At 43.5% G+C, this 16,271-nt stretch overlaps 1 protein-coding gene across 2 annotated transcripts in view; it reads right to left on the bottom strand.

Moving 5' to 3' along the window:
- LRP2 (LDL receptor related protein 2) overlaps window positions 1-16,035 on the bottom strand; it is a 182,818-nt gene extending 166,783 nt beyond the window's left edge. For both annotated transcript variants that reach the window (XR_006058749.1, XM_042243763.1), the window contains exon 1: window positions 15,818-16,035. Coding sequence is in view for 1 of the 2 variants with exons in the window: in XM_042243763.1 (XP_042099697.1) it covers window positions 15,818-15,896 (79 nt within the window). In the remaining variant the exon portion in view is untranslated. The remainder of the gene's footprint in view (window positions 1-15,817) is intronic.
- Between the last annotated feature and the right edge of the window lie 236 nt (window positions 16,036-16,271).

Raw genomic sequence — 16,271 nt, 5'->3', positions numbered from 1 at the left:
TTTGAAAACATCAACTAATCATTTCCCAGGTGTCAAGGGGTAAATCGTTAAATATAAAATAAACCTCTGTCCTCTGCTTCAAGGGAGACTTCTTGAGTGTGTTTTCTTTGCAGATTCCAATCTAGCGACAAGCCAAGTTTAGGCCAACTTTTTTCCTATATGGCTATACTGAAAGAGTATACTGAAAAGAGCTATCTTTCCAGAGTTTTTTCCTCCATGTAGTAGGGGGAAACCAAGCTTGCAACCTCACCATTCACCCATGTCATTTTGAATTACTTTAAAAATGAGTTAGAAATACTTCTTGCATTAAAATGAACAAATGAAAGGCAGAAATTGAGGCTTTCATATGGGAAAGTGAGATTTCAAAAGAAAAAAAGAACTGAGAAACTTTATTTGGAGAGTGTAACTACAGCAATAGCATACGGGAATCGAGGGGGTTGGGGGCTATTGAACTGTTCTAATCCCAGTCATGGTGCTGGTTACACAAATATATACATGTATGAAAATTTATAAAACGATACATGTACAATTTAAGTCTACGTTAATTTAAATGATAAAGCTCTTCATTAAGGCTAATATTCAAACTTACCCATAGGAAAACTGTAAAATCTTTTTCTCTTTTTTTACAGATAAAAAAATTAAAACCAACCACCTCAAAAAAGTGGAGACGGTGTGGAAAGTGTAAGAAAACCAACTCTGAAAGAGAAAATCAGAAAGAATCCATCCTATGTGTCTTGTGTTAATCCAGCTCTCAATTCATAGATCCACTGCTTCTCGGGAAGGAAAAGTAAAACCAATTGTCTTTGATCTACCCGTGCACCCCCAGTGCTAGGTGGTGGTCCTGAAGGGAACCAAAGTCCCAGGTCACTGTGACAAACCACACTTGGGCCTCCTAGAGAGAAAGAGTGCTAAAGGGCCTCAATCAAACAGTTCCTCTTCTCTTCCCTTTCTCATTCCTTCAATCACAGCAAAATGCTTGAGAAGTAAATCTGGATTAAGGATTTTGTTGCACATATTCACAATCAGCAACAACTATTAAAGACCTCTTTGATTGCCCTCACAGGGAAGTGAAAGTGTTCAATACCCTATGCATCCTTCTTAGCTCAAGCCCCATGTTCTCTCTTGTCTGCCCTGCTGGGTTTAATTATTTACAGAAAGAAGCATCTAATCTTTGCTCTCTCCCAGTTAGTACGTTCAATTTTTAAACCATGCATTTTGTTTTTCACTAGAATCTCAGCTTCCAGTGATTACTTAGCAAATTCTTTCAACACCTCACTGCACCAAATATTAGGGAAGAAGTAAATTTTTATGTCAGAAGTGAACTAGAAAAATAATTCAGAGAGGTGGTACATAGAAGTTAACCATTTAGCAACTGACTTAAGAAATGTGTGGCTTTTACCTTATCCACATGAAAACTGTTGTTTTATTGCATACTAAGGAATAAAACTGGATTTCCTATTAATAGTCATCATTATGGTCTAGAAAAATTGTAACTTCCATTTACACTAAATCCAAAGCTTCCTCTCAACCTTACCTGATGCCAATGAATCCAAGTAATGACTGATAGAGCGCTGCGACTTTGTTGCTTTTAGGGTCAACCTTTCCTTTTGTTCTAACAATCTTATTTCTACTAAGCTAATTAGAGGAAGAAGAAAGTAAAGTTGCTCAGTCGTGCCCGACTCTTTGTGACCCGTGGACTGTAGCCCACCAAGCTCCTCCATCCATGGGAGTCTCCAGGCAAGAATACTGGAGTGGGTTGCCATTTCCTTCTCCAGGGGATCTTCCCAACCCAGGGATCAGACCCAGGGATCAAACCCAGGCCTCCCACATTGCAGGCAGACGCTTTAACCTCTACACCACCAGGGAAGCCTTTTGGTGGGAATGCAAACTAGTACAGCCACTATGGAGAACAGTGTGGAGATTCCTCAAAAAATTGCAAATAGAACTACCTTATGACCCAGCAATCCCACTGCTGGGCATACACACTGAGGAAACTAGAATTGAAAGAGACACATGTACCCCAATGTTCATCGCAGCACTGTTTATAATAGCCAGGACATGGAAACAACCTAGATGTCCATCAGCAGATGAATGGATAGGAAAGCTGTGGTACATATACACAATGGAGTATTACTCAGCCATTAAAAAGAATTCATTTGAATCAGTTCTGATGAGATGGATGAAACTGGAGCCGATTATACAGAGTGAAGTAAGCCAGAAAGAAAAACACCAATACAGTATACTAACACATATATATGGAATTTAGAAAGATGGCAATGACGACCCTGTATGCAAGACAGGAAAAAAGACACAGATGTGTATAACGGACTTTTGGACTCAGAGGGAGAGGGAGAGGGTGGGATGATTTGGGAGAATGGCATTCTAACAAGTATACTATCATGTAAGAATGGAATTGCCAGTCTATGTCTGACACAGGATACAGCATGCTTGGGGCTGGTGCATGGGGATGACCCAGAGAGATGTTATGGAGAGGGAGGTGGGAGGGGGGTTCATGTTTGGGAACGCATGTAAGAATTAAAGATTTTAAAATTAAAAAAAATTTAAAAAAAATAAAAAGAACAACAAAAAAAAAAGAAAGTAAGACATTCAATCTTTGATGTCAATTGAACAGATTTACAGCAGAAACTCCCCATAATGTCATCCTAAGGAAAAAGTACAAGCAATAACATCTCTGTTATCTAGAAAAGCTGATTTAAGCAAAACAATTAATTAGGAGATGAAGTCGGCTCCCTTCCAAGACTCTCACCTTCAAATACCTTCTTCCTTTCTTTCGTCCCCGCCCCCTATCAAACCATCAACTTTGCATCTCCTTCTCTCTGAACCTCACTCAGGAATGTTTTCTGTGCATTATTATCTCAGCTAACTACTTGGCCAGACAAGGGTAAACATTTCTGCACTTTAACCAGAGTTTCAAGGGGAAGAATGTATTCCTCTAAAGAACTGGTGCTAATGGCAGACATCTCTGGCCAGGGTGAGAGACACTTTGGAGCCAAGAGACATTCCAGCCCTTCCAACCATATGCAAATGCCTTCCCCATCTCTCCAGGAACAACCTTTTTGGCTGCCAAGAGTCTCAATTCTCACTTGGTTGTTCATTACTTTCTTCTAGGACTTTGAATGAGGGAACTTAGTAGGAATTTTTCCATCAAGTAGGAAGCAACAGACAACTTTCAATATCTGCACTGCCATCCCTAAAAGGAAGTTAAAATAGAACTCTCTCTGATAGTCAAAGGGTCTTTTGAATTAAAAGATGTGTAATTATAGAAAAGACATTCTTAGATAACGGAAGGGTAGCAGAGGAGAAAGTCAGCAAGCAGGAATCAGCCAGTACCTAAAGAGAACAGAGGGAAAACTGGGTTACAGTGGAAATGTACTCTTTCAGGGTAAGCTGCTTTGGACAGGCCCATGTGGCAGGAATCTATCCTCTGTTGTTTCCAGTTACTTGATGTCAAAACATGATATGGCCTCCATCAACAAGGAATGAATGCAAAAATAGCACAAAAATGTCCAAGAGTTGAGTTGCAAAGGTACCAGCTTCTGAAATGGGGTCACCTGATCATAATATAAGCCATTAAATGAGGCTTTGATGGACACAGAGGCACTATCTTTCACTTGATCCTATCTACCCAGTGATAACACATAAGAATAAGCACTCGGGTCAAATCTTGGTTTCACCACTTACTAATTAGATGGCTATGGGCAAACTACCTACCCTATCTTTGTCTTGTTTCTTCTGTTTTATTTATCTTTTTTTTTTTTTTTTTTTTTTTTTTGCTGCAAGGCATATGGGACCTTAGTTTCCCAGTCAGGGATCAAACCTGTACCCTTTGCATTGGAAGCACCAAGTCTTAACCAGGGAAGTCCCTGCCTTAGTTCTTTATCCACAGAATTCAAACTGTTATTAATAAAGAAGTGGGTAAAGTTATACCTGTAAACACTTAGGACTGTATCAGGCACATAGAAAACACTCAAAAATTTTAGCAATAATTATTTCAGGTCATTCTCCCAACTTCTTCACTCTCCTGGTTTCCTTCCTTCCTTGCTGGCCTCTCCTTGTTCCCTCATGCTTACTCCCATCCACCTTTCTGATTACTTTTCATCTCTATTTGCGTTGCTTTGGTAGTCTCATCCTATCTCATGACTTTAAATACCATCTGTATGCCAACAACTGACATGCATGTCACTGAGTCATTCCTCTGCCTCTGAACTACTCGGTCATGCTTGCATTACAAAGCCATCAAAAGAATGGGGTCTAGGGACTTCCCCGGTTGTCCAGTGGCTGAGACTCTGTGCTCCCAATGCAGGGTGCCTGGGTTCAATCCCTGGTTAGGGAACTGGATCCCACATGCCACAACAAAGACCAGGCATAGCCAAATAAATAACTTTTTTCAATTTAAAAAAAGGGTCTAAAGTGAGAAAGACTGCACCCAGGGACGAGCAGCCATGGGCAGTTTTCAGCAGTCTGGCCCTCTTCAACTGGGCCCATTTTTTCTTCATTCATCAGGAACAAGACCCATGAATGTCCTGACTTGACATGTGATGTTCTTTCCTCCCCAGTCCACGCCGCCTCCCCGACTTGGGAAACCACTCCCCTCTTCAGAGGGCCTTTTGTCTGATCAAGGCTGTTTTCACTGGGCCGTGGTCTCAGACAGATTTCTTTTGTGTTCTGTTTAAACACAGAGTGACAGTCCACTAACATAAAGTCTAAAAACTTTGGCTTATCTTTTTGTAAAAGCTACTGTATCAAATCTGTCCTTAAAATAGCAGAATGACCCATTCTGTATGTACAGGGGATTCTCACAGAGTAGCCAAGTGTCTGGGATGGAAGTTAAAAAGGCCAATGCAGAATACGCTACAATCAAATGTGTTGGGAGTCATCAGCAGTTGGGGGGCAGTGAGGCGGAGGAAGGGGGAGAGTCAAATGGAAAGAAATAGCGTTGCTAAGCCACTTGTTTTGATAGAGACAGCAATTTTCTTTTTTCCTCCATCAGAACCTTGATGGGGCCTCCAGGAGCCTGGCGGAATTAACGGCTGGCAATACCAGGGACATAGTGATGAGCGGAGGCTGCCCTTCTTAGTTTTAGTACCCATGATGGCATCTATCCATCATTCATTCAAGTTAGATTTATTTAGTTAGCCCAATTCTTGGTACTAGGAACAGGACAATGAATAAGAGACACAAAAATGTCTGCGGTCCTGGAATTTATATCTTAGAAAAGAGAAACAAAGTAAATAAACAACAACAACAAAAAAACAATGTCCATTACGTCAGAGGGTGATAAGTGCAGTGAAGAAAGAGCAAAGAATCTGAGAAATCAACACTAAGAAAGTGACCTATAAGCAATGACCTGTACAAGGTGAGGGGCAGGTCATGCACAGTCTGAGGCAAGAGTGTTCAAGAAGAGAGGAAACAAGTCCGAAGGCCTTAATGTGCTCACTATGTTGGGAATAAAGCAAGAATACCATTGTACCTAGACAGTGTATTAAAAAGCACAGACATTACTTTGCCGACAAAGGTCCATCTACCCAAAGCTATGGCTTTTCCAGTTGTCGTGTACAATGTGAGAGATGGATTATAAAGAAGGTTGTGTGCCAAAGAATTGATGCTTTCCAACTGTGGTGCTGGAAAAGACTCTTGAGAGTCCCTTGGACTGCAAGGATATCAAACCAGGCAGTCCTAAAGGAAATAACCCCTGAATACTCATTTGAAGGACTAATGCTAAAGCTGAAGCTCTAATACTTTGCCACTGGATGCAAAGAGCTGATTCATTAGAAAAGACCCTGATGCTGGGAAAGACTGAAGGCAGGAGAAGGGGACAACAGAGGACAAGATGGTTGGATGCCATCACCGACTCAACGTACACGAGTTTGGGCAACCTCCAGGAGATGGTGAAGGACAGGGAAGCCTGGCGTGCTTCAGTCCATGAGGTCGCCAAGAGCTGGACTCGACTGAGCAACTGAACAATAACCATTGCACTGTGAGCAGCAGGAGAGAAGGAGACAGTTCAGGGGATGTCCAAGCTAACAGTTAGGGTCCACCTGGACTCTGACTCTGTATGAGCTGGGGAGCAGTGGTAGCCAGGGAGATGCAGAGATGCACCACCAAGATTCCCCTGCAAGGAAGGGCCAGCTCTGCCTACACTCAACTCCTCCAAGGTCCACCTCAGTTGTATCAATAGAAAGGAACCTTGCTAGGGTAGGCCACATCCAGCAACTGAGGAAAGCCAATTCAGCCTGACACAGAACATTCTTCTTGCCAGCTGCAGCTCCAGAACTCCCCACTGGGTCAATCAAGGCCTTACCCACCTCAGTTTCTTCCTCTGCCTGTTCCCGCTTCCTCCCCTTCCCTCCACAGACACTGATCCTCATTAACATCTCGCACTCCAAAGTCCATCTCAGCATCTGTTTCTGAAAAATCCACTTCATGCGTGACAGAAGCCTTTGGTGCTTTTGAGTAGAGGAGTGACAAGATCCAACCGGTTTTTAAAGGGGGCTGAGGGTTAACAGGAGGGGGACCGAAGAGCACCCGCTGATCAGTTAGGAAGGCATTGCAATAATCCAGGTAATAGGTGATCATGACCCAGATCAACACAGCAGTGGTAAAGACCAGTTACCAGTTTCAAAACTGTTTGGATTCTACATATATTCTGATGATTGAAATGATGGGATTTTCTGATGGGTTGGATGTAAGGTATAAAAAGAAAGAGTCCAAAGTTTGGAGTCTAAGCAAAGATGGAGTAGTCACTTTCTAAGACGGGGAAATCAGTGGATAAAGCAGGTTTGGGGCATTAGTGGAGATCGGGAGTTCAGTTTTTGGATGTAAGTCTGAAATGACTCTTGTACAACCAGGTTATCAAATAAGCAGTTGGACATACAGGACTAGAGTTTAGGGTAGGGCCTGGATTATCGTCCTAAATGCATAAGTTGTCAGCACACGAGACAGAATGAGCCCAAAGCAATGCAGATAGAGATGAAAAGTAATCAGAAAGGTGGATGGAAGGAAGCATGAGGGAACAAGGGGAGGCCAACAAGGAAGGAAGGAAGCCAGGAGAATGCAGTTTCTCGGAAGCCAAACTGTTTCATGGTGGAAGGCAGGATACACCGTGTACAGTGTTGCTAGTTAGCTAAACAAGATGAGAGCTGAGAATGGGTCTTCGGATTTAACAGAATGGAAGTCACCAGTGACCCTGGCCGAAGAAACACCTTGGTCAAGGGTGGTGGGAAAAAACACCTGACAGCCATGGATATGAGAAAAACTGAGCAAAATTACAGTGGATAAAGATAAATCTGCCACAGAATTTTGCCAAGGTACAGAGGAAATAGGTGACAGCAAGAAGGGAATGTGGGGAAAATGAAGATTTGCTGAGAGGAGACAAATGGTGAGAGGTGAGACAGAGTATGATCTAGAACGTGAGTGAACTGGCTGGACTACAGAGCATGGGGAGTTTGTCCCGAAGAACACGAGGGAAGACAAAATATACAGGCTGCTGCTGCTGCTGCTGCTGCTAAGTCGCTTCAGTCGTGTCCGACTCTGTGCGACCCCGTAGACGGCAGCCCACCAGGCTCCCCCGTCCCTGGGATTCTCCAGGCAAGAACACTGGAGTGGGTTGCCATTTACTTCTCCAATGCATGAAAGTGAAAAGTGAAAGTGAAGTCGCTCAGCCGTGTCCGACCCTCAGCGACCCCACAGACTGCAGCCTACCAGGCTCCTCCATCCATGGGATTTTCCAGGCAGGAATACTGGAGTGGGGTGCCATTGCCTTCTCCATATACAGGCTGAGGTGCAAATGATGATGGTTGAGTTATGAGAATTTGCGTCCTGCTGTTGATCGCTTCTGTTTTCATATCTATAAGAAGCAATGTAGTTTGAGCAGGTGGTGTTGGAGGCCTGAGAAAAGAGGATCAGACTGCTGAGGGTGGAGGCAAGGAAGTGATGCTAACGATGGGCCATATCAGCTAAGGAGGTAAATAACTGAAGGATTTGAGGGACAGTGAAGAGGTGGCAGGATCAATGGACTCTAAGTCCCAGTGGGATCAACAAAGAGTTGGGCAATAAGATTTTCTAATAACTCCCAATGCCATAATGGGATAGATGCCAGTGAGCTCTGCCAGGGGATGCTCTTGAGATGAATTCCCGACTTGGGTCAGCTCAAAGAACCTCAGATTCTTAACAGTGGGAGGAAGGACATCAAGGGTGTCCAAGGAAAAAGCAGAGAAAGCAAAGAATCCAATTAAGACACAAACAGTGGCTGCAGGGAGGGACTGTCATATTGGCCAGGAAAGGAGACGGCCAGAAATGGGGGCAGTACTTCATATCACCCTTGGATGTAAATGAGTAGTTTTCCTTGTTACCGTAGCTACCTTGTAACATCCCCATCCAAAAGAAAGAATAGATATAACTGGAGTACTCTTCACTGCTAGTGGAAGGAATTTGCCATGGCAAGTTAGTTTCAGTTTACAAAACTAAATATGAGACAGGTTACCCAGATCAGTTGTTTCCAAATCATCTGACTCTCAGAATTACTTAAAATACAGATTCCATACTCCTGATATAGTACGTGTGAGTTTTGGCCTAAGAATAGATATTTAAAGTTCCCCAGGTAATTTTTATGATATGCCAAGCTTAAGAATCTAGCTTATTTCCATCTAGGGACCCTAGAGATTATCACAGTCTATAAATTGTGATGAAGTAATACTTTTGAGAACACAGCTGAAATCTCAAAGTTGTCCCTAGATAGGATCAAGAAAATATGTAGCCCCATTTGCCCTGGCAGCTCTAATATAACAATATGGGAAGCCAGCCTGAAAACAAAGCTGAAACCTAGAGGGGAGTAGAGTCAAGAAGAACACAAAGAAAGAGAACTGGAGCCCTGAATGCACCTTACCTGAATCCCACTCTGCCTCAGAAGTTTTTGCTTACATGAGTCAATAAATACCCTTAATTGTTTAAGCCAACTGGAGGTGGGTTTTCTGTTTCTTAACAACAAAAAGTATCCTCCACAGCCTTCCCACATCAAAATCAAACCAGTGTGGAAGTGCACACTAGCATTTTCTCCTTCCCTTTAGTGACAGTAAAAGGTAGGTAAGATTGACATATTTCAGATATTTCCATCCCTAAATTCAATTTTCCTTAAGGATTTCCTTATCAAAATAAATGAGTTTCGATTTTTTACCTTTTACGAAGAAAATCTCCTTGTTAATGAGAATAACAATCAAAGAACTGGGCTCAAAATGACAAGCAAGTCTCTGACACCATAACACAGGATGTTTTTATATGAGAATCCAAGGAAGTCCAGCAGAATAGAAGTGTAGCCGTGGTCTTCTTCCTCTTTTGGGGGTTTCCTCGATACCCACTGGGCACTCAAAAGTAGATATGCTATTAATGTGAATCAGTGAGTAAAGGCTTATTTTCAAAGTTGCTGATCTTCATGAGGCTAACGATATATAAACTTGAAGGAGACCTCTAGTATTGCTTCCAAACTTGGAATCTCAAGATCTGGACAATAAACAAGCCATTGTATCCATAATAACAGTGACTTAACTTTTCAACACACAGAGTGGTAATTACATTTCCTTCTTTCATTCATTTCTCACTATTTCCAATAACACTGGGGGTCAAGGCATGACCTGAGGGCTAATGACCAAAAGCATAGAGATTTTAACATGAAACTTCACATTGTCTAATCTGTTGTATTCTTGGGGAGACTTTTAAATTTTCTGAAAACTGATGTTTCCAGTTTCTTAGTACATGATACCGAGATATTAGAAATAACACTTAAAGACCAGCAAAATAACCACTGGCATAGAGGGCAAATGTTTAGCATTTCTGAATTAACCCAGTGAAGTGTGAAAGATACCTGTTCCACTGTCTATAGAAGAAGTTCCCTAGGGTATATGCTAAGGATTCTTAGATGAGCACCAAAGTGCACTCTGTCTCCTTTGAAGCATCTTCATATGTCTCCAAACCCTTCTTCTCTCCTTTCTCTCTAGCTCTTTCTCACAGCTATTCTCTCCTTTCTCTTAGCTCTAGTGTCTGGAAAAGGGACATTTTAGGAATAAAAACAAATGAAGTAAGTTGGAAAAGGGACAAAGGCCTAGGACTTGCTGAAAAATGAAATCTTACAAAGGACTCAAGAGTTTCCATACTTTGATCTCTCAGATCATTTTCCAGAACATTCCAGTCCATCACAAAGTAAAGCTCCAAATAAGAATCCCTTAGGCTACAAAACAACCTTCTAGTTGCCACATGATCACAAGAACACAACATCATGTAAGTGTCTTGCTTTAATATTTGCAAGCCTTTTCCCTCTTCAATTATTGAGTTATCCCAGGATCCCCTACTCTTAAGAAATTTCAAGTCTGTCTTCATACACAAAATGGAAAACTGGTTTTATCTGATAAGGTGTTCCAGATATCTGTTGTTTCTACAACTCCACATCTATTCACCATTCTCCTGAGGGCCTTACCTCATTTTCCCTCTGGGGTCTAGACTTCAGTCTGTGACTTCAGAGATCAAGCATGTGACTCAAGTCTAAGCCAGAGGCACATTTCATATCCCTGGATATAGTGACTGTTTCTCCAATGAGCTTATGACGTAAGAGGAGTCCCTGAAATGCAATTGAGACTTTTGCAGAGTATAATTAAGACAAAACTTTTTTTTTTTTCCACCGGACATAACATTAAAGGATGTGGCACCAGAGAAGAACACGCTAGAGAACACAGTCATCTCAGAACCAGGAGACAGAGAAACCAATCAACATGGAGTAGCCTGAGCGCCCAACTATACTGCTGCTGCTGCTAAGTCGTGTCCGACCCTGTGCGACCCCGCAGACAGCAGCCCACCAGGCTCCCCCATCCCTGGGATTCTCCAGGCAAGAACACTAGAGTGGGTTGCCATGTCCTTCTCCAATGCATGAAAGTGAAAAGTGAAAGTGAAGTCGCTCAGTCGTGTCCGACTCTTAGCAACCCCATGGACCGCAGCCTACCAGGCTCCTCCGTCCATGGAATTTTCCAGGCAAGAGTACTGGAGTGGGGTGCCATTGCCTTCTCCGGCCCAACTATACTAGGTTGAACCAAATTGCCAAATTTGACTGCTTCTGACCTAGGAAAACAACAATCCCATATGATTCAACCTAACAGCTCTATCTTTCAACTATATATTTCAATACTCCTTCCTTTTGGCTTCAAGCAGTTTAACTGAGTTTTCTGTCATTTACAAATATGAGAATTCAGACTAATGTGTAAAGTTGCTGTAGCCAATAAAGCACTGTGTCAAAGATGCACAAGAAAATCATTAAAGATCCCTTGTACTAAAAAGGGGGCGGGGGTTGATATCAAGATACAATATCTTCTCCGCAAGTTTAGAAAAAGTTAAATTCTTGAAAAGGGCACTCATGATAGATAGAAATACATGAGACCTCACAGTCTAAAAAGCATTTCACACTCTTTTCAGTTAACTGGCATAACTATCCTATGAGGTAAACATGTGCCCATTTTATAGATAAAACCAACCTAGAGCAGTTGAGTATGTTGTAATGAATCTCCCAGATAGAAAATGGCAGAGGCAACTTTCAAATTCAGATTCTCTAATCCCCAAATTTACACTTTTCCTACTTTGTCTCACAATGCTAAAATGGTCAAGAAATCAATTAGGGAACATTTGTACGGGCCCTTTATAAACATGGGAAACATCAAAGAAATATCTCTGACATTTCAAAACATCTACCAATCTGATCATTCTAAAAGCAGCCCAAAATACTGAGGCTGGAATGTGTCAAATCTAATATTGGTGAAATCCTAGCCAGAGTTATTAGGAACTAGAAAATGACTATCTCAGAATCTTAAACACAAAGTTGCCCCCCATTTTAACTGTGGAATCTAGACTTCTCTTTTCAGTTCTCATCATCCTTAACCTTTCTGTTTTATTGATACTGCTGTCTTACTAGCACACTGTAGATGCTTATTAATAAATGTTTGTGGATTGCCACAGTGTAATGATTTTTTTAATTTCTCAAGATCACTAAATTAATAGACTATAACTATTAATATCTGAGTTTTATCAGCTCTTCAGAAATGTGCTCTGATGGTCCACAATTTTTAAAAAATGGATCCAGAGGCACAGACTTTGGGAGTTCTGGATCAAGCTAAAAACACATGGTTATATCAATCTATCATAAGATTCAGCTTAGGCTTGAGACAGGTAACCCACCCAACTAAAGATTCGCCCAAGATCATCTTTTCATCATACTTTGCCTCAACTGATAATTCAGGATCAACACAAAAGGAATCTAGAGATCTCAATGTGGGGACATTTAGAGGACATGCATCTAAAAAAGGTCTTGTAGAAGAATGAGGAGTCTCCGGTTCAGACCCTGGCTCTATCAATGCCCTTTAGGTAAGGCACTTAATCCCCACCCTTTCACTCCTTTCAGTCTCCCTCCAGGCTTTAGTTGCTGCTAAGTCGCTTCAGTCATGTCCGACTCTGTGCGACCCCATAGACAGCAGCCCACCAGGCTCCCCCGTCCCTGGGATTCTCCAGGCAAGAACACTGGAGTGGGTTGCCATTTCCTTCTCCACCAGGGTTTAGTTACTTAGCTATAAAATAGTGCCAAGCAGTCCAAATGATATATATCTAAAGGTTATAAAAGTTTATATTAAAATAGGGCAGGGACAGGAAGTTTAAGCAGAAGCCCCAAAGACTGGCAAGGAAGAACTTCACTAAGAGAAAGAAAAGCCAACTGCTGTGAAATAAAAGCAGCAACAGATAATAGAGACATAATAGAACCAAAATGTTGCCTGTTTGCTACTGGCCACACAACACTTCTAAGCATATAAACTGTACCCAAAGATGTAATTGTCATAAAACCTGATCCTATTAAGGGCACAATCAAACTTCTATTGGATGAAAGAATATCATTGTCCTGAGAAACCATAACATTTTCTGAAAAACTTCAAATCACATCCTGGAATCTGGGAATTCTTCAGAGAAATGTTAGGTGGAAAATACTTAAAGATATTCTCATGTGCATTTTGAAATTAGAAATATGATCAGTAAGCAAGAAAAGGTATTGTGAATCAAAGTAATAAAAAGAGCTATTAGTTCATGATCATTGTCTACAATGCCTTACACCATGCTAAGGCACACTTACCACTTATGTTCATAAAATGTCACAGAATAGATTCTCCCATTATCATACCAGTTTTACAGATAAGCAATCTGAGCCATGCAAAGTTAAAGGACTTCCCCAAGGTCACACAGCTAGAATGAGGTGAAGCCATTGCTTCAGGCCCTCCCGTATTTTTAAAAAAGCATTATGCAAAATAGAGGGCAGTGCATTATGCAAAATAGAGGGCAGTGCAAATAATTTCTAGCCACAGATATGCAACATTTTTTAAAAGACTAACTGCAAAACACTTTCCAGTTTCTAATGAGATGAAGTTTACAGGGTGATCTTACCTAAAATATTTTATGCTAAAATAAGGGCATTTACAATGTCATCATACTTCTTCATCTAAGTTAAAAATTAATACAACAGGAATCTAGAAATGTTAAAGCCCCAGGTTGACAATATTCAGAGGACATGTATGTAAAAATGATCAATTGGGAAGACTAAGAGTGAGGATAGAAACATGCAAAGAGTTTCTGGAAATATCCAGTTATGAGCAGCAAGCAAATTCTACAGTGCTTGCAAAAAGTCCCTTGGCTTCTTTAGTAACTTCACACGTGGACAGTAACTAAGGGGGTATGACATTTCTAGTACAAAAGAGCCACATACTAGAACAGTTTAGTTAAAGCCTCTGGAATCAGAATCTCTGGCAATTGTCTCACAGTGATTTTCTAGCCATATGACCTTAGGGAAGTTAACTGGTCTATGCCTTCACTTCCCATCTGTAAAATAGAAACAGTAGGAGTGCTTACTTAAAAAGCGGCATGATAAAAGACTAAATTTCAACAAGCGTAAAATACTTAGAACAGGGCCTGCCACAGAAAAGTATATGATATATACTATACATATTATTATTCTGTGATTATTATTATAGAATGAAAGATGGATGGTTCTAAACTACCAAGAAGAGTAAGTACAGGTTATTTGATGACTAAGACATTAACACAGCGATGAAAACATCTGTTTGGGTTGTATGTGGACATCCCAGATGTATCCCAGTTTAATCCAGACAAGGTTTCCTTTTGCCAGGCACTGACAAGAACATAGTAAAACTTGTGGCTGTAATTAGGACAAACCCTCCACAATAATAATAAATTCTCTTTCTCTGTTACCAACCCTGAGAAAAGGTTTTCAACGTTATAATTATTAACGTTCTCTTCCTGCCTCCCCTCCTTTTCCAAAGATTTTTACACGACCAGTGAGGTTTGTTGGCGTTTCCAAACTTCTTCCCAGGAAGTCTGCAATGTGTACTGCTAGGAGTTGCTGTATAATTACTTAGTTGATTCCCTCTAAGGAGCTTACTCTAAGAATTGAGGAAAGAAAGCAGATTAACCATTTGAATACATGCCACTGGCCCATCCCCTCTCTCTGCCATAAATGGGGGCTTCTGCAGTCCCCACTCTTCAACCCTAATATGTGATCCAGGAAAATCAATGTATTGCTTTGGCTAATCCTACAACAATAGGGGCTTCATTTTCATTGTAGGGCAATTAAGTTGTCCGAGAAGGAAGAAGCGGGAGGAAGGGGTGGTGGGGGAGAGGGTGGTCTCCCGTCCCCACAGACAGATTAGTCCCCTTGGAGGCAGCAGCGTCCGCTCTGTCTGTCTGGTGGTCGGTCACACGCAGCTCTTCGCTGCTACCTAGCAACGCAAAGCCAGGGAGAGAGCTCGCTTGTTCCCCTGCCTCCTCGCCTCTCCCATTCATCCCTAGCTTCCTCTCTCTCTCCTTCTCCCCGACCCCAGCCCCCGATCTCTCTCTTTCCCCTCCTTCTCTCCCTTTTACTCTCTACGTGTCTTCTCTCCTCCTCCCGTCTTACTCTTTTTATTCTCTCCACTACTCCCTCCTCCTCTTCCCCTCGCCTCCGTTCCTGTGAAAAACTAAAACTCTCCCGACAACTTGAGAGAAGTTTACAGCGCTTCATCGCAGAAACTTTCTCCATTCGAGCCCTCAAAACTCTGGCCGCGCAGACGAGCCCCATTCATCAACACAAAAGCCTCCACTTCCCGGCTGGAAAGGGAAACCCTTCAAGAAAATGCTGCAGCGTATCAGCCGCTCTCTCGGCCAATCCCACCTCCCGGCCTTATCTCGGCTAGTGAATGATCTTTATCGAGGTGCGGTCTCTTGGGGGTCACGGCGAGACCAAGTTTCGCTGCTGCGGAAAGGCGGGGTGCTCAAGCCCGAAGCCTGGGCGCGCGAAGGGATTCCCGGGCGGGGCGCTGCAGGTGGAAAACTGCGCACCGAGCAGCGCGGAGGACCGCTTGGCCCGGGAGAGAAGAAACCAGCGCGGGGAGCAGGCTGCGGACTCACAGGGAGAGCAGCAAAGGACCTTCCAGGAGGGTTGGGACAAACCTCCGTGGGAACAAAGGCGGGGTCCTTGTGGGGTGTGCTGTCACCGAAACCGCAGGGGCTGCTTTCTCAAGTTTGGGACAGCTCACTGCCGGGGCGGGCGAAGGAGGTGCGCTCCTGCTGGCCCCACGCAGGGCAACCTGAGTGCCCCACAGGGAGCTGTCCGGCCGCCTCCCGCTCCTGGCCTCTGCCGGCCGCAGCCCCCTCCGCTCGCCCGCGGACCCGACCCTGCCGCAGCCAGGGAAGTCCCGCACTCGGCGCGGAGCTCGGACCGGTAGACGCTTACCTCCGCCACTGGCCGGCGCCAGGCAGGCGGCGAAAGCCAGCAGCAGCGTGCTCGCTGCCGCCGCCGCCCAGCGCTCCATCCCAGCGACTGTCCGGGTCCCCGGCCTCGCCGTTCCTTCCCCGGGAGGTGGGCGCGCGTCGCACTCGGCACTGCAGCGCCTCCACTGGGGAGCGCTCTTTCAGGGCCGCACCTCTGCGGGCTTCTAGTGGCAGAAAGCCGGGACCCGCGCCCGAGGAATCGCGTTTTCTACCGGCGCCAGTCCCCACCCTCCAGACCATGCATAAAGCCCTTTAGACCCGCCCGCCCCGGAACTAGCCTGCGGGAATCCCGCGGGGCAGGCCCCCTGCCGCCCGGCCCGCCCCCTGCACTTTGCAGCTTCGAGAGGAGTCGGGACCCGAACACACGCGTGCACTCTCAAGCATGCACTCCTACAGACACAGCCGCGCGCGCACAC

The sequence above is a fragment of the Ovis aries genome, chromosome 2 (genome assembly GCF_016772045.2).
Source record: "Ovis aries strain OAR_USU_Benz2616 breed Rambouillet chromosome 2, ARS-UI_Ramb_v3.0, whole genome shotgun sequence".
NCBI classification, from domain to species: domain Eukaryota; kingdom Metazoa; phylum Chordata; class Mammalia; order Artiodactyla; family Bovidae; genus Ovis; species Ovis aries.
Note: the sequence above shows the minus strand (reverse complement) of the source record. Positions and strands in the feature narration are given on the sequence as shown.